The sequence below is a fragment of the Emydura macquarii genome, unplaced genomic scaffold (genome assembly GCF_026122565.2).
Source record: "Emydura macquarii macquarii isolate MOO-44397 ecotype Brisbane River unplaced genomic scaffold, CSIRO-AGI_Emac_v2 contig_629, whole genome shotgun sequence".
NCBI lineage: Eukaryota > Metazoa > Chordata > Testudines > Chelidae > Emydura > Emydura macquarii.
This window is the reverse complement of record NW_027130766.1, coordinates 4508212-4530560: the sequence shown is the minus strand read 5'-3', so window position 1 is coordinate 4530560 and position 22349 is coordinate 4508212. Positions and strand designations below refer to the sequence as shown.

The following is a 22349-nucleotide window of genomic DNA, read 5'->3' as shown; positions in this document are numbered from 1 at the left end:
AGCTCAGCCAAATCAAGAAATCAAAGCAACAGCAAAGCCTCTTTTGCCCTCAACGCATTAGCGCGGATCCCTCAACCTCCCCCCAACGCCCTAGCAGATGGGTTTTGCAGCGTGCCCAGAAGGCCATCAGATGAGGGTCTATTTCAGACCAAGGGCATGGAGTGTGATCCAGCGTTCCTCCCTCTCCAGCCTCCTCTCCCCAGTGCTTCTGATGAGCTAGCATGAGGGTTGAGGGATCCAGAAGCGGGTTGAAGGGCGGGGGGACACTGCAAATACCCCTCAGATCTAAGGAGAACTGCCCGGCCTCTGACTGACATACGGCCCAGTGAGTGCCCATCTCTGAGATCATGTCCCCCCAGCCAGAGCCCTTCCTCTCATTTCTCAAGACTCCCAACATGTTCCCCCACAGGTGCCCCTCCCCCCATCTTCCTCTCAGCCTCCTCACGCTCACAGTGTCTTCACACTGGTTCCTCCCTGCCCTGGGCCAAGGGAGGGGCAGGGGCAGGCAGCAAAGCTGGGTCCCTTTGGGAGTTCAGGACATGGGAGGAGGGTAGTTGTAGTGGCAGGGGAGGTGGGGCAGACGCAGGGCAGGACTCACTACAGGCAAGTGATCAGAAACCCTTCCTCTTCTTTAGAGCCTCCTCTCTTTGGAGACCAGCCCTAAACCTTCCCCCTTGGCAGAGAGTCCCCTGGACTCCCACAGAGACCCCTGGAAATCAGTCGAGACCTGGGAGTTAACCCTTGGATATCAGTGTCTTAAAGATTAAAGCCCTGAAGTTCCTTGCGGTCCAGAGATCCCCCCCCCTCCAGCCCTAAGTTTCCATAAAGAGCGGTGCCCCCTTGACCTGCACAAGGCGCTTTGTTGTGCCAGGAAGGGCTGCAACCCCCTTTGTGACAGCAAAATGCATGTCGGGAGCCTATTCAACAGCAGTAGCTAACGCATTGATCAAAGGAGCCGAAGGGGGTTACAATGGGAGCAGAAGTGTTCACTCACTTCGCTGTCTCCCAGCCCATCTGCAGATCCAGCCCATCTGACCGGGTGTCTTTCTCTGCCTGACTCTGCTTTACTTTGCCCTTCTTTTTTTTTCCCCCTGGGGCAAGTGCTCCGTCAGTGTCAGAGCTGTACGTGGGCCTAGGAAGAGGCATGTGGCTCTGAGAGAGAGCGCCGAATGAGTAGCCCTGGAGGTGTGTGTGTGGGCGGGGAGGGGAGCTCACAAATCCAACTGAAATGGGCTCCTGCTTTCTATCACGGTCTGAGGATCAAGCCCACAGCCTCCGAGCCGGCGGTGTGGATGCCAGAATGCCTAGGAGGGTGGGTTATTATAGCCCAGAATCCAGGAGAGGAAAGGTTTAACCCAAGGGTAATGGAGACAAGCGGCCCAGTTCTCCACTAACTCACAGACCCATAGACTCTAAGGTCAGAAGGGACCAATATGATCATCTAGTCTGCATGATCTCCTGCACGTCGCTGACCACAGAACCTCATCCATCCACTCCTGTAATAGATCCCTGACCTACGACTGAGTTATTAAAGTCCTCATATTATGGTTTAAAGACTTTAAGGTACAGAGGATCCACCAGCAGATAAGCCGTGCCCCATGCTACAGAGGAAGGCGAAAACCCCCCCAGAGCCTTTGCCAATCTGCCCTGGAGGGAAATTCCTTCCCAACCCTAAATATGGCGATCAGCTAAACCCTGAGCTTGTGGGCAAGACTCACCAGCCAGACACCCAAGAAAGAACTCTCTGTAATAATGCAGAACCCACCCCATCTAACATCCCCTCACAGGCCATTGGCATATCTATCGCCAGTAGTCAAAGATCAGTCAATTGCCAAACGAGGCTGTCCCATCATACCGCCCCCTCCATACATTTATCAAGCTCAGTTTTGAAGTCAACTAGGTTTTTTGTCCCTGCTGCTCCCCTTGGGCGGCTATTCCAGAACTTCACTCCCCTGATGTCATTCCACTGACTCCTGATTTGCACGGGTGTGAGAACCGAATCAGGCCCAAGGGGTTTGGTTCCAGAACCCCGTGAAATTGAGGGGTTTCCCTGTGATTTCCATTTTAATATGATCCACACCCAGGGCCCCCGTGCAATGGCTTCTACAGTGCCTGAGGCTGGGTCACTCAGTTAAAGGCTGGGTTTTGAAGGTCAGATTCAGAGGGGTTGCGTCAATTACAAGTGGGGAAGTGAATTAGTGTAACTTACCCACTTTGGAGCTGGGAGGGAGTGGGAGATAAGGGGAGGAAAGATAATTTAACTGACACCTCCCTGTTTGCTTCTTTCCCTGCTGGGCTGCTCACTTCCAGCCCTGAGCATGTAAAAGTTACACCAGTTTCGGTGCCTTCAGACCCACCTTACATGTCACCTCCGAATTGGGTCCTCTGAGGCTGGAGGATCCAGGACACCTGGAGTTGAGTCCTAAACTCTCTGGAGTTTGGAATGCATTCCCAGGGAGCAGCCAGGGTGTGTGGATTACACAGTTCAGTCTGTTCTCCTCATTCCTGATCTCCCCCATTGTATCCACACACCCCTGCCCTACCACTAGGCGGATCTCCCCCACTGCAATCTTCTCTGCATTAGCAAAACAAAAGCTTGGTTTATCAGCACAGTGTCCAACTCCAGTGGTTTAATCTCTCTGCCAAGCTCAACTCAACTAAGTTCAACCCTATTCCCCATCTTCACCCCGGACAAACAATTAGTCGAAGCCAGCAAACCAGACTTCAGATCCTGCCCTGTGGGATGCACTTGTCATGCTAAATCTGGGTGACGAAGAACAAACCGTGTCCTTTGTTTAATTTCATTTGACTTGAGCGAAAGGCTCCAAAACGGGGACTTTCCGAAAGGTCCTTTGTAGCTGCTCGTCAGAGCAGACTGAGCTGCCCAGAAAATAACAGCTGCCCCCATCGTGCTGCTTGACCTCGTCTGCTTTGGCAGGTCGATAGCTCCCGTTTCTGAGAGGAAACCCAGCCTGAACCAATCAATACGACAAAGTCGTTATTCCAGCAGAAGCCTAGCAGTGGCAGGAAGGCAGCCCAGAGCCGTCTGCAGGGACGTACCACCTCTTCATTACAGGCCAGTTAAGGAGAGGTATTTAATGTATGGGTGAAGGCCCAGTTGCTCTTAGCAAGGTGCTGTAAGGAGAGCTATAAACCAGTGTTACGGTCATCATCTGAAAAACACCCCAGCAGCCATGCTACTGCGTTCAGTTTGGGGCACTTTGTTGCCAGGAAGCCAGAGACAAACGAGGCAGTTTCAAAGCAGAGCAACAGAAACGATCGGGAAGTTGCCGGGATTGATTTGTGAGGCAAGATCAAAAGAACTAAATATCGTGGCTGAGCAACCCCGATGGAGGAACCTGATCTCCGCCTGCAAATATCAGAAGGGTGCGGAAGGGTGGGCTTAACTAGGAGCGATGGGATGCGATTCAGGAAAGAAAAATCCACTGTGCAATTGGTAGAAAATCAGCTAAGGACTCAGAAGTGACGGGATGTCTTTTAGGAAAGGGATGTCCGGATATTGATGCCATGGGGCAGTGAAATAGCCTCCGGAGGGTGTCCTGTGTTGCCTCGCCCCTGGAGAGATTTAAAACTTGACTGGCCAATAGAATAGATGGAGGAGGGGAAACTCTTGCACTAGCAGGGGGTGGATCTGGACTGCCCAACAGGTCTTTGCCATCTCTACTTTCTATGGGCCACATCCTCTTGTTCTTACTCAGGCAAAAATCCCGTGGAACTCACATATGGATGGGAGGATTTGACTAGATTTGACCTTGGATACGGCATCATGAAGGTCATTCTCCTCCTGTGGCTTAGTTTTTCATTCAGCCATTTACAGCGAACTCCAGATCGGGGCCTGACCCTTAACTCTGCTTTCCTGGGCCAAAAACCCCTTATCTCCAAATAAAGACTGGGTAGGATTGGGCACATAGGTTGGGGGTGCAGAAAGGAAGTCACAGCACCCCTCCCTCCCCCAAACACACACCCTTGAGTTTCATCCTATCTTGGAACTGCAAGGACTGCAGGCATTCAGTCTCACTTTCCCCCACGCCTTGCCCTGCCCATCTGCCGCTGGAGCCATCTCACTTAGAGCGCTCCTTGTTCCTTGGTGGTAGAAAATATTTCAGGAGGGGACCAGGACACCCAGCGTTTGCTGGCTGATTTTCAAACTGACATCCGTTATCAAAGGCCGTTAATGGTGCGATGAGCACCATGGGGAGCACGTCATGCTCCGATGAGTCGCACTCGACACAGCTCCCCGCTCCAAGGCGTAAGATTGCTGCTGAGATGGAGGAGGAGTGGCATTTTCAATTGTCTCCTCTCACAAGCGCACAATTAGCTAGTCAGCAACCACAAGGTCAAGGCCGGGTGGTGGGGGGGAACCAAGACAGGGTTTTCTTTTAATACATTTGAACTCTGAGGCAGAAGAGAATAGCACCCAGCCAGCACAAGACTGCAGAAACCAGGTCTGGGCAAAGGCAGGGGAACTTGTTATGAATCAAGGAACCAAATCACCTTTTCTTTCTTTCTGACCCCAGTTGAGATCGAGGCACCTTTGTACTTGGTGCGGTACAAACCCCTAGCAGCAGACAGTCGATGCTCCAAACAGTTCTCAGTCTAAATAGACACAGGGAGTAGTATATTAGTCCTGCTTTACAGATGGGGAAACTGAGGCAAGGAACCATTTTCTTTTTAAGTGACTTGCTCCTGGTCACACAAGGAGTCTGCAGCAGAGCCTCAGAAACGAGCCCAGATTTCCTGAGTCCCAGAGCCGTTTGGTAGCCCCAAGACCATCCTTCCTCACTTGCAGTGAGGGACAGGGGGAATTTTTAACCTTAATAGCAATGACACTACCGTGTTATCCAGTAATGGCCCCAAACAGCGTCGTTACAGTGTTTAATTAGTGCAGTAATCTCTCCAGAAACCATGGTATGGCTCTTGTAAGACAGAGGATTCTTCCCTTGCAACGTGGACACTCCGCCAAAGACCTTGGGCGCAGCGACTCTAATGCCAGCATCCCTGGCCATGGGAGGATTGCCCCAGTGTGGAGGAATTCTCCAGGGGCCTAGGGTCTGTGTAGCTTCTCCTCCATACATCCCGACGTAGGGGCGTAGGCTGGAGGGAAAAGGAATGTGAATGAGGCTTCCTTGCAAGCTGACTGATGTATCGGCCCCTGGGGACCGTTAGCAGCTGGGATTGTTTAGAGCAGCCTTCAAGCCGCTCTGAATTATGCTGCACACCCGAGCTGCCCGTAGCTGGCCTGGGTTCAGGAGGGTGAAAAAGACACCTCCTTGCACCCCCACCCCACAAACTGTACTGGGCACTTCTCAGCTGGAAAGGAGGGTCTGGCCCAAACGTTTTGGACCATTCTTATAGAATACCACGATGCTACCTTTTAAAGAAAGGACTCTGTCATCTTGGGGGCCATTCTTGCAGAACGCCCGTGTACCAGGGCAGTCTCCAGGATTCATTCCCATCTGGACAGCCCTCGCCACGCCAGCTAACTCTGACTTCAAAGGACAGCTGGGATGGGAGGGTGAAAGGGGACTATGGGTCCTTCCCCCTTGGGCTGTCTCAGGCAGATGGAAGCTTCTCCGTGCTACTGTAATGCAAATAAAGAATAAACGAGTCAGAAAGACAGGAGTCAAAATGGATAGCTAGATGGGGGGATGGATGGATGCTGGGCTTGGTATGTGACAGGTGGATGCATCCATAGATTTTGTGTGTGGGGGGGGTAGATAGATAATCCAGAAGGACACCCCTGAAACTAGTACAACCAGTTTATTGGCGCTGTGTGCAGAAATCCAGTCAATTAACTGTGTCTCATTCAGCTTTTCCAGGGAGATGGGATGAATGGCAGCTGGCGAAGGGGAAAGGAGGTGGAAGTTAAATTCTGGCTCTTTGCATTTTGTGTATTTCCGAGCTAATTGGCTTCAAGGCTCCTTTCCAAAAAGAGTCTCTGGCTGGGCAGGCAGATACCACCTTGTGTGTGCGTGTGTGTGTGTTTGCTACAATATTCCTGGGGGTGGAGGGGAAGGGCGGGGGGGGGACACACAGGGAGGAGGGGCTGCAGTGACTTGGATTTTTGAAAAGCCACCCAGCCAGTGGGAGGGCAGCATTGATCGTTTTAATAAAACAGGGCTGAGCTTCGCTTCAGCCTCAGAGGCAGGTGCTGTCCCACAGCTCGCCTGGCTGCCTCCCTGCTCCAACCTGAGCCCAGCCGGGGCAGGAGGGGATGTGAGGGGCTGCCGTGGCTGTGAGAAGCAACCTTCCCCCAGCGGCTCGCTCTGCCCCCGGGAAGACCATGGAGAAGAGGCTGCAGCTGCTGCTGCTGCTGCTGCTGCTCCCAGGGGTAAGTGAACCTGCTGGCTCCCGCGGGGCGCCCCGAGCCGCTGGGGAGCCACCCAGGGGGAAAGCGACGCCCGCGGCTGGGGCGCTGGGTTGGGAGCCGGGGGGAAGGCAGATCCCTTTTCCTGGGGAAGGGGAGCCGGGTCCCCGGGAAACCACGCGGTTGGAGAGCCCCCACACCCCCGGGGTGGGGGACCGGGAAGGGAGGCAGGGGGCTGGGGCCGGACAGGAGAAGGGGTGATGGGCCCGGGTCGAGAGATGCGGGACAGAAGGACGGGGGGGGGGGGGGACTGGACGGGCGTAGGGATGGGGCAGGAGTAGGGGCGCGGCGGGGGGCGGGGGAGCTGGACCCGGGGATAGAGGCGGGCAGGGCAGCGGGACAGGGGGCGGGTATCCGGGCATAGGAGGTACGGGGGGGAGACAGCCGGGCAGAATGGGGCAGGGGTGGGTACCCGGGGGAGGGGTGCGGGGGCTGTCCGGAGACGGGTGGGGGGGGGGGGGCAGCCGGGCACAGGAGCACGGGGGGGGGGGCGCCCTGCAGAGGGGAGTAGCCGGGCGTGGGGTGCGCGGGTGGGTAGCGGGGTGCAGCGAGGCGGGCGGGCGCAGAGCCGGGCGAAGGGGGCGCAGCGAGCCGGGCGGAGCTGGGGAAGCTCCTGCCCCCCTGGGCCGGGCGGTTTCGCTGGGAACTTGTGCCCGCAGATGGGTGCGGAGGGGTTTAACTCGGGGAGCGGGCGGCGAAACTGGGCCCCTGTGCCCCCCGCCGCCCCCTTCCCCCCACCCCCGCTGTGCCTTCTCAGGGATGGAGACAGGGCCAAGTCTCTTCCCCCACCCCCACCCACCCCCACAGGAGTCTGGGCAAGCTGCAGCTTCCAATGTCCCCACTGGGGGGTTCTCTGGAGGGCCCCCCCCCAGCTGAGAGAGAGGAAGCACCAGCCCCCCAGAAGGCATTGGCTGGCAGGCACCTCTCCAGAGCCCGCTCAGTTCAGCGAACCCCACCCTGTGACCTTCCCACACAGCCCAAGGGCTGGCAGAGGACAAGGAGGTGTCTTTCCTCTAGTCGGGGACTCCCCGGCTGGCGGGCAGGGCCGGTGACTTTTGTTGCGCTGTGGCTCCGTTGGCGAAAGGAGGCCTCTGCCCCCATCAGATCTGGGCACCTCCCGACGCAGGAACCATAGGATCATATAGAAATACTGCTTTGATTGATAAAGCACCCCTCCCTCCCTCCCTCCCTCCCCTGGGGTTGGGGGTGCGGCACCAGCAATTAAAATAGGATAAGGGACAAGAGTGGAAAGTTTCACGCCATGTAGAGTGGGAGAGGCCAATGAAATATTCACAAGTCACAGGCAGTGACAGAGCAGAAGAAAAGGCTCCTAGCCAGAGGTGTATTGCAGCTCCATAGGGACAGAGGAATTGCTAGCCCCAAGCAGATCCACGGCCTGCTCGGGCGTGGATATTTCCATGGATAGCAGGAATACCCAGAGTTACCGTAATTACTGCTGGCACATTTCGGAAGGGATTTTAAACCTCATGCTTCAGGGCTTGAGCCGATCTCTAGCTAGCAAAGACTAGGGTGAGACCTACGTGGGGGGGGGCAGATTATTTATACCTTCCTCTGAAGCATCCGGTGCCAGCCACTGTCAGAAACACGACTCTCGAACAGGGCTAGAAGCAGAACCTCCTTGTCTCTTGTCCTGTCATTTACTTAGAGCCATTTAGTGCTGGTGAAAAGGGCCTCCCGGACAGTCCCCGGCTTGATCTGCAGAGCCGATACAGTCGGGGCATTCCCAATGCTCTCGGCTCACCCGTGACCCCGAGGGATCACCTCTCGGGCTCGGAGGGCAGTTCATTTGCACCCTTGATTCTCTGCTGACGTGGGGCGGGCACTTGTGGACCGTGATGAGAACACCTGCCCCACTCAGAGGGGAGAGAGAAACCCACCAGCTCATTTCACGCAGCCCACCAAACTGACGGCGATAACTTTCTGTCAGCACCGAGCTGCGCTGCATTTGAACCACTCACTTAGGATGGAAAGGCGCGTCCTCAAGTGCCAGGATGGAGAGAGAAACTGTCCATGTGGTGCTGTGACTTGTGAATGTCTCAGGCCGTAGAATTCAGAGGGAGATTTCAAACTTCCCCAGACTTGGGGGGGGCGGCGCGGGATTGTTCTGAGCTGGATTTTTGGTAAGCAGGAAGGCTAGTTATGGAGTGTGGATCCAATTGACAAGGCCGGGGGGGAAGGGGGGAGTATAGATCCAGGATTTTAATGTGCACCCATCTCCAGCTTTAAGCCTGCCCCAGATCTCCTGTTCAGGATAGAATCTTTTTCATGCCGGAGACTTAAAGATAATGTGCCCTGCTGCCAGATCCTACGTATAAATTCGTCTCCAAAATCTGGAGATGTGATCAACCATCCTCTTCCTTTCAAAACAAAACAACACACCCTCACGACCATCACAACGTAACAAGCAATTCAAAGCTCCCCAGGGGGTCACCCTCCCCGTTTTTGTTCCAGCTGTCTAAATGCTTTATGGGGTTAATACCTGTGGCTTTGTCAACAGGAGTTGCGTTAATAATATGCACATTTTGCTGGACTGACGGAGACCATGTACCCTCCTATAAGGGTGTTCCTCTTTCTAGGCGTTTCAGAGCTCAAAACCCAAAGCGGAAAGAGGAATGCAGGCAGAAAGGGGAACGGGGGGTGTCTAGAACCTGGGACTGGAACTTATATTTTCCACACCATTTAGTAACACCGAGGGGAGGTTTTGCCAGGGTGCAGGGGTCATTGATCATTTTTTCTTACCTTTCCCAGCAAGAAGTAGTGGGAATGGAGGGTGCTGGCTGTCAGTCTCTGTGCCCCTCCCTGACAAACAGTGCAGGGATGACTGTGGGATTAGCCATACGGCACAGCTGCCCTCTCCCAGCAGGGGGCACTGCAGGAAGTACTGGCTGTAGGGAAACCTATATATTCCTCTTCCAGCCTCTAGAAGCCCTGGCAGAGGGTGGGATGGGGACCGTGGGATAAGCACGCAGGCTCTTGGTAACTCATCTGCTTTACTCCCAGCCTGCCTGAGCAGACGGAGACTGAAAGCACAGCTGCTTTGGTCCCATTCTTTCCCAGAACTATGCATAGTAAGAAATGTATAAATACAGGGCCATGGGCAGCTGGCGAGTTAGTTTCAGCCCCAGTGTCCGGCAAGAGGCGTCGCTGTGGGAAATGAGGCAGGACAAGGGATTGAATGTTGACCCAACTACTGCATCCCTGCCCCTCTCAGCCAGGGTTGGGGCACTTGAAGCAATTTCATCTGGAGCCGGTTGGGAGTTTTTCCACAACATTTTTCCCCGCCCGCCCTGGTTGGAAAAGGCCCATTTGGCGAAACTGAAACTCTTTGGTGGAAACATACCGGTTTGGATGAAGCTTTCACCGGGAAGATTCCTCGGGTCAGCATGGAATTTCTCAGCAAAACAAGAACAAGCCTCTCACCCTGTGATAGCCCTGTGGTTAGGGCACCCCGTGGGGATGTAGGTGACCCGCGTTTAAATGCCTGCCCTAAATCAGGCAGAGGGAGGCTGACTCTAAAACTGGTGGAATCAGGTAGAAGAGGGCCTTGGACCTGGGTCTCTCACAGGGCCCTTGGCTTGTCTCTTTCGCTCTCATGTTTTGTGGACAGGTTTTAAAGGTCTCGGTGTCATTCCAGTGCAGAACGAAAACCAATTTTGAAACCTCAACATTTTTCATGGACTGGAATTCTTGTGTTCCAGCCTAGCCCTACTTTCGTTTTGATCTTCTTCCAGCAGGGGGCACTGTAGAATGGTGCAGGACTGCTGGCTCTGGGGGGGGGACATCCCAGGTCCTCCAGGCCCAACCTTGCCTATGCAGAGATGCCCTAAAACAGGGTTTCTCAACCCGTGGGTGGGTCGCCAGAATGTTTCAAAGGGTGGCAGGCCGGCTCCTGCGGCTCCTTGTCCTGCGGGGCTGGCTGGGATTGCCTCCTTGCTCCAGGCCCTGCAGCCTCTGGAGTCCCAGCACTGCTTAGCTTTGGCCCAGCCGGCGTGATGCCGGGAGCCCGGGTGGGCCAAATTTGAGTGAGTGGCCCTGCTACCTCATGTGCCGGCTCACAGCTCCACTCACACCAATTTGGCCCAGTCAGGGGACTGGGGCCAAACCCGACTGAAACCACCTCGGGGGCCTCCACCCTCCCCCCAACTATTTACTGGGGCGTGACAGGCCAAAAACATTTCCAAATGGGTCTTGAGCCCAAAAAGGTTGACAACCACCGCTGCCCTACAATAATGATCCAGGAGCTCGCCACTGCTAGTCTATTTGCCAGCCACCCTTTCTGAGCCATTACCTGTTGGACGGGCTAGTTGGAGCATAAAACCCCATCTCTTGGGGTCACCGGTGTGAGGCAGCGTTTACAGAGAGTATGTCTACACGGCAAAGAAAAATCAGCGGCCCCGAGTTTCAGAGCCTGGGTCAATTAGGGTGACCAGATGCCCCGATTTTATAGTCCTGATATTTGGTGCTAATCTCTTATATAGGCATCTATTACCCCCTACTCCCCATCCCGATTTTTTACACTTGCTCTCTTGTCATGGGACTTAGGGTGCGGGACTAAAACAGCCGTCTAGACGTTCAGGCTCTGAGCCTCCCCCCTTCGCTGGGATTCAGAGCCCAGGCTCCAGCCCAAGCAAGAAGGTCCACACTGCTTTTTTTTAGCCCCCAGCTGGAGTCACTTGATCCAGCCTCTGAGATTTGGTGCCACGGATCTTTTATTGCAGTGTAGTCAGACCCGGAGAGATTCAGCCCAGGCCCTGGCTAGTTAACCCTGCAGCTGAGGGCTGATGAATTGTGCTGCGAAATGCAGCGCCATCCAGGAATGCACATGCTCTCAAGCGCTGGGTAATTGGAGCCCTTTGTCATTCAAATGCCTGTAATTGGCGCTCCATTGTCTCACGCCAGCATCTGTAATAGACAAGAGCAGAGTTTATCAAGTGGCCATTGCCAAAGGAGGCAGCTAATTGGCTGAGGGAGGTTGCAGCTGTGCAGGGAGCTGACTTGCAAAGCCCTTGGTGCATGTGGGCAAGAGAAATTGTCGGGAAAGGGTTTCTCCTTTCCTGTCTCATTTTTATTTTCATCGCTGGGTTTGTGGTGGGATTTTTGTTGTTTTTTTTCCATTTCTGGTATGAACTGTACTGCTCATGAAAGGTGCAGGAGAGAGGTGCTGCCTTGCAGAGTCCTGATGGGCTTGATAACTACCAGACACCTACTAGCCAGAGGAGTAAACCTACTAGGCAGAGGTTGATACAAAAAGATGCTGGATGGAGGCTACCTGTGGAAGTCAAAAGGGAGTGTGATGGTGAGAATCAAGGAGCACCTCTCCCAGTTGCTGGGAATGGGGGTGGGACTGGGATTCCTTCCAGTGATGTGCTCCCTAAACTCTGCTCCATCTTCTGTAGCAGCTTCTGGGGGCAGATAAATGTGAATTCTCTATGTCTGCAGGAAGGAAGGATGAACTTTTTCTCTCTCCCAACTCCCCTTAGCTATTCCTCCCCCACATTCCATGTTGCTGCTGGAGAGATCGGATTTCTGCTGCCCTTCTCCCAATGCCATACTTTGGATCCTTCTTCATGAATAACTCCAATGCTTTCTTGTGCTGCTGCCCAGAGCAGTAGACTAAAACTGACATGATTCTTGCTCCCAGAGACCATGCAACTGACCCATCTTGTAGGTTTCACTCTGCTGCTGTTTGAAGAAGCTGTGAGCAGCAGGCAAGCTCTCTGTTTGCAGACTCAAGGAGACAGTGCTGCATCCATTCACGTTTGGGAGGTTTTCTTCAGAAACCTAAAGGCTAGAAATGCAATTATTTAAAAAAAAAAATCAAATCTTAAATCGTGTAGAGATTGGATGATTTATGCCTCCAGTAAAGTGATTATCAGGGGGTTAACTGGGAGTAATATGAGTTGGAGGCATGTTCCACCTCTCCCTTACATCCTGTTTTAGTCAACAGGAGTTTCCCCCCTGACCCTCCATTCTGTTGTGACGCAGTTGAATAAACTGGCACGTTCCCAGCCTACAGTGCTGTGAGCAGATTTATTTTTGTTGCGCTGAGGGGGTCCCTTTACAAAAATATCCCCTCCCTACCCCCGGGACTGGTTTTCATTTAGCCCTGGCCAAGAGGATTTTTCAAGTCCAGCTGTGTTATCAATGGCCCTGCGGGTTCACTCCTCAGGATAAGAAGACAGGTGTTTCAGTTTCTCTGTCTCATGTATTCCTGGGCCTCTCCACTGAGTTTGTTGCCAAGGCCACCCGTTAGCACCAGTGGTGGTTGGTGTGTGCTCGTTTCATGCAAACAGCCACCAGATAGTCGTGACTTTTGGCCTCTACCTAAGGCAGATTTGCACTGGGGCCCAGATCCTCAACGATATTTGGGGCACCTAACTTCCAGGCCTGGAAGCCAAGAGGTGGGAGGCTTCTGAATCTCATTACCAGGCCCTGAGCCATCCAATCTCCACCACGCCCCTTCTTTTTGTTACCACGGCTCTTAGAAACCTGTTGGAGCCTTCCCCCAACAAGCATTGCAGCGGGGAAAGATAATAGCCTTTGCAAAACTCACCTTTTGCCTAGACTCTGCCACTAACTGCCTTTTCCAGGGAAGCAGCTGCTGTGTTGCTATAGAACAAGGGCGAGTGTTTCACTCCCCAAGAAGCATTTTGTGAAGTTCAAGCACCCTGTCCTTCCACGTCTCAGGAGGGTTGGCCTCACACGCAGTTTACCAAACCCCCATGATGCATGTGCAGATCTGTCCTAACCACACAACTTGTGGCGTGTTATTGCTTCCATACGCGATGACAGGATTTATTTATAAGCAAATATTGTTGCTTTCCATTAGGCAATGATGTATTCGAATCCCTCAGCGCCAGAATTACTAAGCACTTCAAAGCGTGTGCTTCCACTATCGGTCCTCTGATATCAGGTCCTGGAGGACGGCACACTAGGCAAATGTTTGGGGTGGCAGCGTTTAAAGTAGTGGACGGGAACTCCTCTCTCCTGAGTTCACTTCCCAGCAATCCCACTGGCTTGCTGCATCATGACCTTGGACAAGTCTCTGGGCTTATCTTTAAACTTCACAGGGATGGCAGGAGGGTTAGATGGTTAATGATTGCAAAGTGTTTTGAGATCCTTCGCTGAAAGGATCTATATGAGTGCAAATAAAGAGAGCAATAAGCCCCCCCATGGGCTGTGGTGGCTGAGGCCTGAATCCAACCACCTGGTTTCTCTACTAGCTGATCTCACTTTATCACTAATGCTTTTGGAGGCTTTATTGGGGAATCAATTTGTGGAGGCAGAGTGGGGGGGATTCTCTTTAGTCCCTTTCTTCTCCCAAGGCTTTGATGTTCATAATGGTAGGTGAGCTCATCTTAAGCCCAGATGTTTCCAATGCTGTTTCCAGCATTTCAGGCAGGGGCGCTTGATCATGCTGGACACCCCACCTGCTGGTGGGACTGGATTTAGTTAGTTATCTGTTCAGTCACTGGTGGCAGAGAATCCAGTAAAGAGACTGACCCAATCATTCTGTTTCCCTCCTGCGGCAGGGTCCGGCATGGGCCACAAAGGAAAAATGTCTCACCGAGATGTACACCACCAGCGGAGAGTGCTGTAAAGCCTGCAACTTGGGAGAAGGGGTAGCGCAGCCCTGTGGAGTGAATCAAACAGTCTGTGAGCCCTGCCTGGACAGTAAGTACCTTGCCCTCTGTTTCATCCCTGCAGGGAACTTTGGGGCTGGGTGGAAATCTGCTGCTTATTGCACAGGGGATACGGCTGGGCGGGGCACATTCCAGTAGAGGGGAGAGACGGCTGGGTTGAAAAGTTCTTTGGCTCGTTGGGCATGTATCTTCTCATGAACACAACACCGGATGCACCTAGGGAAAAATGTGTCTCTCTCTCTCTGTCCAAACCCTGGATTTATTATTAATGGACCATATCCTGAGCTCATTACTCGCTTTCTGTACAGTCCTCACTCAGGTACCTGCTTGCTCCAGAAAAAGCCAATTGCTACCACCTGCAAGGTCTAATGTGTCCAGTACCATAGTATCTGGTCTCCCTCTTTATATAATTTAAATCCACTTTCCCCACAGCAGGTGGAACATAACAAGTATAACATACTCTCCACAAACATGGTAGCTAGTGAGTCACCGGAGTCTCTCAACTGAAGTCTGCTTGTATTGCCTCAGGGTCTGATCATCCACCTGTCAATCTGCATCTGCCAACCAAACGTGAAGGGTTTTTTGGGCTTTCTCCCACTGAGCTCTCCTTTGGAATCCTGGCCCTTTGTGTTTTCTTTTACGGACCATTTGTTTCATTCCCTGCTTCCTTGGGGTCTCTGTTGCTCTCCACACACTCTCTGCCCTGTCCCCTGTGGTCGCACAGGCTGATGGCAGTTGCCCGATGCTTGTTTCTCTCAGACTTTTGGGAAATTCTCTCTCTCTTGCTTAACTGTATGGTTTGCCCAGTGGGATGTTTTCCAGTGAGCCCCCTTTGTCTTTTACAGTATAATAAGAAAGTGGAATTAGACCGATAGTTTAACAGGGGATGAGAACAAGGTAACCCCAGAAGGACAAGAAAACTGGCTGTTTTATCATGGATGGATGAAGGCATTTTGTCACAGTCAGATGCTTCATAGTCACCAGTTGAGGACAGGTGCTGGTGATCTGGATACACACACAGTGATGAAATGATTGAATTATTATTTATGTAGTGCCATGGCTGGGCATGGTGCTTTGCAGAACAAATAAAACGCCCCTCCCCAGGGCAGCTTGCCCTTCAAATATTTACTGTAGCAGGCCACCAGAAAGTGCCAAAATGCTGTTATTTCCAGCTGTTCGCAGCAATATCGGCACAAGCCAAAACGCTGTGGTGAGGGGGATGCACGATGGTTTGTTGCACAATTACTATTATTTTGCCCTGGGAAAAATTGAAAATACTGTGAGGGGGGGAGGAGACATTCCTGGGGAACAGGCTGCCCTGCGGAGGAGAGATCTTTGGGGAGAAGAGCATCTCCTGAAGACAATCTTTGCCGGAGATGGGGAGGAGAGGATGCTGAATGAGAGTGGGCCCTGGGCAGCAGGTGATCTGACTTGTTCGAGGGAAGAGCTCCATGCGAGCGTGGTTCTGTATAGCCCTGGCTAAAAATATCAACCTTGCTGCAAAATCAATGAATGCCACTTAATCTCGGAGTGAATGGCAGCAAGGACTCGGGATATTGGATACCAGCCCCACTGTCTGACCTTGGAGGAGCCGGGTGCTAGCGCTGTGCGAATTAGCTTCTACAAGGGAGCAAAGCCAGCCAAGGCCTTGCGGAGAGAATAGCATTCTACAGCATTCTCTTTGGGTCTCTCCTTGGGTGACTCCCTTAGCAGGGGTTCCAGAGTGATGCACCTTTACGATCACACAGGGCAAACACTGGGTGAATCAGGTCCCAGGGACACATGCCAGCTCTTCATTCCAGAAGTAAATGTGGATGTGGCAGAAGATAAAATAATTCCCCCGCCGGTAATAGATGGAATGCGTATCCAGTACATGTTGAGTGGGTGTGAAGTGGAGTGCACGTGTCTTGGGTTCACACTTGTTTGTGCGGGCAGAGGTGTGCATCACGACTCTGGTGCTGTGCTTGCACAGGTGTGCGTTGTACCCCCCTTTCGTGGCAGGTCTACTGAGGATAACAGCCTGCTACTGCTGCTAGTGAGTGGAGTTGGTCCGTTAGCACAAGTCTGTGCTATGAAACTACAGGTTAACCCCTGCTGGGAGTGGCTCCATGTGCAAGTCTTTGCATGCTGTCTCTGTGGACTGTAGCTGTATTTGGGTTGTGCATCCTGTTGCATGCAGCAGCGGCTTTGTGCGTGTGGCGTGCTGGATGCCAGGCTCACTGACTCTTTCACAGATGTCAGTATTAATCATCACAGACACATGCTCATTTTCCACCCCGGGCTTTCGGGTCGTTTCCAGTCTCTCAGTCCCGGAATGGCTCAGCGTGGAGACGTGTCAATTTTCTGCAAACCCCTCATCCTTCCGGCAGGGCTGGGATGTGCTCTCCCCCATCCCCTGTGGGATGGAGCCGGTCCAGTTCTCATCGTGTGATTCCTTCCAAGAATGTGTGTGAGAGGCAGGGTATTAAGGGAGCAGGACTGATACTTGGGCATGGCGTGAGAGCTACCGGGAGGGGGCTGCTTTTGTCCGTTAATCTGCATGTGGGCAGCTGTGTGTATAAATACATGTGTTTCTGTTTTATGCACCCAGCTGACCTTGATATGTCTTTGTACATCTTTAGTCCCAGGCTCTGGTCTGTATGTCCACCCTGAATGCTCCAGCTGCTGGGATCAGGATTAAAGTTTGGGTCTGGTCTATGCTTTATCACATCGGGGAGCTGAGCTATGCAACAAAACCCTCATCAAGTGGCTCGTGAGGTGTCCCCTTTCCCCTACCCCATGGAGCACAAAATAATCAGGAGGCAGGAGTGGCTTGGGGTAGGGTGACTGCATGAGTTAGCGAATAAGGCAGGCGGGCTAGAACACAGAAGCTCTGGGTTCTTGTCTGGCTCTGACCTACTGGAAGTCACTTCTCCTGTCTGTGCCTCAGTTTATTCACCCTTTGTTTGACTTGTCTATTTAGACAGTAAAATCTTCAGAGGAAGGATTGTCTCTTGCTAGGGGTTGGTCCAGCACTTAGCACAACAGCGCTACTTTAATAGAAATCATAAAGAAAAAAACATGATGAGAAAAGCTATAACTTGACTAACAGACAAGGAGGGGGTTGGAATTGGGTGACGTAGCAAACAGTGGAGGTAACTATTTCCAAAACCCCAATAAAATCCGCAACTGGAAAATATAGTTGGACGCTGCCGGCAGGGTCCGTCTCACAGCCAGGTGTGGCAGTTGGGTCAGTGGGTCGCTCTCTGGGGGCTCGCAGTCCTCAGGGGAGCAGCTGTGGCCAAGAGATGCTGCTGGTGAAAGCGTGCCCCTCACCCGCCCCCTGGGGCGCCTGCACCCCAGAAGCGGAACATGTGTAAAGAAGCCCTCAGAAAAGGAGAAGAATTAGTGTGACCCAGGGGCATGCACAAGAGGGAGGGGGCAAGCAGAGTCACAGGCTGCCCCCCAATAATCTTCAGGGGCAGGAAAGAGCTGGGGGGTCAAATTTAAATTCCTATACCTGCTCCTGGTGTGACCCAGTGGGTGTATTTAGGAGCAAAGGGAAGACAGTCGGCAGAACTTGCTGCCGCCAAGTCTGTCCAGCTGTGGGACCGTCTCTCCAGCGCTTGGGACGGTTAAAATTCGACGGGAGAAAACACTTGGAAATATCCAGTAGGGAACAATCCCGTCTTGTGATTGGCTGAGCTGCCTGGTTCCATGTCTGATTGCAAGCAGCCCTCCACCTTGATTGTGCTATCACTAACGCCCCTGTGCACACCTCCCCGCTCCCGGGCCTGCAGTTCTAGACTGCAAGGAGGAGCACATTGCCGGTATTCCTTCCCAACCCCTCTGGTTCCTCTCCCCCTTTTCTGTGTGAAATATGGGCAGTGTGGAACTAGACAATCTGACGCTGCTTCGCATGTGAGAATCCCTTGGGCTTTAATGGGAGCTCCAAGGGGCGGCAGGACCACCCCCACAGGATTCGCCTTAGCAGTAGATTGTAGCACTGCCTTGTCAGATCCACTATCCCGCTGCCTGGCACACTGGTTCAGACCACTGACCCATCAGATCCTGCCCCTGGCAGCTGCTACTTTTGGTGCTTCAGAGAGGGGCTGAGAAAACAGCTATACTGCACCCTAGCCCCTTGTGCATTGTTGTCCACGGCGTGGGGCGGATGAGACATTCCTTCCGGGCCTCTGTAGGGGATCAGCTTACGCCCCGGGGCATGGCATCTGCTGCCCCTTGATCACAGCATCCAGAGCCATCCTGCAGTTGCCGGTCATTAAATGATGGAGCCCGCTAATGATCCAGTCGCACCCTTTGGCCTCGTGATCGCCCACAGGCTCAGATTCCAGCACCTCGCTCTGTGCCGCCCGAAGAAGCGTTTCCTTTGGTTTGTTCTCGATGTGCCCGCCTCATTTAATTGCAGCTGATTCAATAATAGCAAGGCGCAAAAAGACCATCCTCGCAAAACTCAGCCTGCGCAGGTGGCGTGAGGGAGAAGAAAGCGTCTTTGGCTGCTGGCGGAGGGGGGGGGGGGGAGGGAACCAGGCCTCTTTTCACGTTGAAGTTCAACTCCCGAATCCTGCATTAGCCCAAATGCTGGCTTTTTTCCCCTCCCCCACCGACAGCCTCTCCTGATTGCTGTCTCATGATTTATTTATCCAGCTCCTCGGCGTCCATCATTACGTGGGGGCCGGTTTGATTCTCAGTTGTAATTGCTCCGCTCGCATACCCTTCTGCTGGGGAAAACGTGCCCACTCAGCTGATATGCTTTTCCTGTTCACCTCCCCCTTCTAATGGTGCCCATCAATAATTCAGAATAATGTAAGGAATTAACCCAGGTTAATGGGAGCTGTGGACTCGGGCGTCTGACCGGGAACTGCGCTGCCTCCGTTTGTTCAGAAAGGCACGGGAGGTGTGTGTGTGTGGGGGGGGGGGACGACAGCGAGGCGAGGGAGAGAGCACGGCTATTTGAGCCAAGCTAGTGGTGGGTCATGGGGGGGTCAGGGCCTGACTAAAATAGATGGGGGAGGTCTGATCTCCGGTCTGTGTTCAGTTACGACCGTGACATTGGCAGCCGCAGGAGGAAACAAGAAAGAGGGGGGTGCAGAGAGGAGAGAGATGCTACCAGGGTGGCCGCGTTCTGGAGAGGAAGGGTGGCCAAGTGGTCAGGACACAAGACTAGGGAGACCCAAAACGTAGCCTGTGTTCTCCACCTGTACAAAGGGGATAATAGCCCTCTACTGCCTCACGGGGTGTTGTGAGGATCAGCACATTAAAGATGGGGAGGTGACTAGATAATGTGGCAATGGGGCCACCATAACTAGTGGATCGTGTGTAAAAATCTAAACAGATAAATACCTTCTTCCTCAGACCCATTTCTTCGCCTTTATTCATAGAGGTTAAGGCCAGGAGGGACCGTTATGAATGATCTAGTCCGGCCTTTTGCCATGCCATAGAACCTAACACATGCCAGAGAGCCGCATGCAGAAATTCCTGCATCCAGCTGCATCCTGTTCTAGCTTCATTGGGATGTGTCATACCGCAGAGATCTGGGTTCTTCCTCTTCTACCTTCGTTCAGCACCTCCCAGTTCTCAGCCCAGGATCTAACTATCGCCTGTCTCCTCCCGTGAACACACCGTGACCCTTTACTCGATTACCCGGGCTCTGCGCTGGTAAGAAAGGTGCAAAGACCACAGCCCCCCTCAACTGCTCATTTAGAATGAAGCTGGAGTCAGATCCCTGCTCTACCACAGACTCCCTGTCTGGCCTTGGGCAAGTCACTTAGGTGCAGATACTCAAAGGGATTTAGGTGCTCAGCTCCCATGGGAGTTAGGCGCCTAACTTCCTTTGCAGATCTGGGCCTTTAGTTCCCCCTCTGTACAGTGGAGGTAACATCACTGTCTTGCCTCTCAGGTGGTGGGAGGAAAAATGCATTAAAGATCATGAGGTGCTACAAAGCCAGGGTCCTAGAAGTAGCAGCATTGGACAGGCAGATAGCAAAGGGCAGGTTTAACCAAGACTCTGGGAGCAGGGCCGTTCTGATGGCAACTTCAATCTGTCATTCAGCAGGCTAATTGCCGTCTCCCGCGAACGTCCTCAGGAGATCGCCCAGATAATTAAAGATTAATCCGGGGATGGATCACTTTAAAAATGAGGGGGAAGAGGCTCAGCAGAGGATGAGGGTTAATCTCTCTGACACCTTCTCCCCTGAAGAGGGGGGAGGTTCCAAGGGCCAGGAGGAAGGTCGAGGCCCTGGCAGGCACAGGACTTGAATTGAACTGCCCCCTGAAACTAGCCCCTGGCCCCCAGTCTGCTGCGGCTCCAGCCTGCCTCCCGGCAAAGTCTTTCAGTTGTGATTTTGAGGACTTCAGTAACTCAGCCAGAGGTGAAGGGTCTGTTACAGGACGTGAGGTTGTGTGGCCGGCAACGACATGCAGGAAGCAATATATGATCGTGATGGACCCTTCTGACCTTAAAGTCTCTGAGTCTAGGAGTCTTTGAGGTGCTGGGGAGAGGAGAGGGGAGACAGCGTGAGATACGTGGGGGGAGCTTGGTTTACACAGAGGAATCAGTTCCGCAGGGTGCCGCTGAAACCAGATTCCAAGGCACGAAGGCTCGGGCGAGAGTCGGCAAATAGCATCGTAAGCTGGTGTTTATATTGGACTCCTGCATCTTGACTCTGTCCTGTTCTCCATCAGCCACTGATGGGAAACAGATGCGGCTAAACAAAATGGGGCACGTGGCCTCTGCTTGGGGAAAATGGCTGTTCCGGGGGGAAAAGAGGGGAGGGCAACGGCCCCAAAAAGCAGCCCAGAGAGGGCCCGAGGAGGAAGTCTCCGGTTGGCTTTGTGGATAAGGTGCGGGGCTGGGACTTGAGAGATCTGCTGTGGATTAGAGATTTACATTGTAAGCTCTCCGGTGCAGGGACTGTCTTTGTGTTCTGTGTTTGTATAGGACCTACCGCCGCGGGGCCCTGGTGCTATGGTAAAACAAATACATCAAATAATAATCCAGCTTCAATTCCCAGCTGCGCTAGACATCAGACACCCTGTGTAACCTTGGCCAAATCACTTCAGGTCCAGAGCCTCATCGCTATTTAGGCACCTAACTCCCCTGGGTTGATAATGGGAGTGAGGTGCCTAAATAGCTTTGAGCGTCTGGGCCTGTTTCTCCCACTCAGCGTCAGTCCAGTGCCTAGCACAGCGGTGCCCCAATCCCAGGCACCTACAGTCAGATAAATAATCAGGAGACGGTCTAGAGCCTCCTTGGGCTCACGCAGCACTTGACCGGCTGTGTTCTGAGGGATCATTTAATGGGAGGCGGGCGGCCAGCTCTGGGGTGGAGCGCAGCAGCCCGTCAGCACCATGCAACAGCCGTCGTCCCCTACATCGACGTGCTGAGGCCATCTGCTCCCCAACCCCTGAGGAGCAGGAGACTCAGGGCAGTGCTTTCCCTTAGGGCTGGCTGTAGGCTCTGGCTGGCTCCCAGCCCCCAGCAGTCAGCATCTTACCACAGGGCCGGAGAAGTCATGGCAGAGAGCGCGGTGGGTTTTGCGGGAGGTGGACTCCACAGCTGGAGGGGCAGGTTGGGGCGCCGGACGGGGGTGTCAGAATTGGCAGGCGAGTAGGGTTACCTGCTGTAGCAGGAGAAAGTGGGCAGTGGGGGATGCTGGTGGGGGCAACGTTGGGGAGGTCTAGGCGGCTACCGAGGGGGTGAGCGGACCCTTGTGGGGTAGCAAGGCATTGGCTGGCAGCTGAAACACAGACCCTGCCAGCCTGGAGCAGAGCAGGGGTCCATCTAGACCAGGGTCCTGTCTTGGAGGGTGCTCAGAGGGAGATGCAAGACACCCGCACAACATGGTGTCACAGGACAATCTGCCCCGAGGAAAAAATGTCTTCCTGACCCCCCCAACGGCCTCCCCAGCGCACCCCCTGGCACAACCCCCTTCCTTTCTCCGCGTGGCCCTCACAGCGGCAGCACTGAATGAGTGTGTGCAGCGAAGCACCGCCCCCCGCCCGCCCGCCCCCACCTTAGAGACACACGCTAATTACACGGCTTTGCTGATTAGGGGCAATGATGCCAGAGATTAGCTCCTCGCTAACAGTCCTGAGGTCTCCCCACAAGCAGGAGTTCAGAGGGTCTCAGTTTGCAGCGTGCGCCTCCGGCTGTGTCCATGCAGCAAATTGTTCTGCTGTGATTACAGGGTTAACTGCAGCTTCCAGCCTTCCGCTCCCTTTGGTTAGGGTGAAGGGAATGCGGGCAGGTTTAGGCCGCCGTCATTAGTGCCTTTCCTTCTCCCTTCCTGCCCCTT

The 22349-nt window shown here is 53.5% G+C and overlaps 1 protein-coding gene across 1 annotated transcript in view; it reads left to right on the top strand.

The window, feature by feature from the left end:
• Positions 1–6243: 6243 nt before the first annotated feature.
• Positions 6244–22349, top strand: part of NGFR (nerve growth factor receptor) — a 30169-nt gene continuing 14063 nt past the window's right edge. Inside the window, exons 1-2 of the mRNA XM_067540893.1 lie at positions 6244–6352; positions 13942–14083. Coding sequence (XP_067396994.1) covers positions 6305–6352; positions 13942–14083 — 190 coding nt within the window. The 5' untranslated portion in view covers positions 6244–6304. The remainder of the gene's footprint in view (positions 6353–13941; positions 14084–22349) is intronic.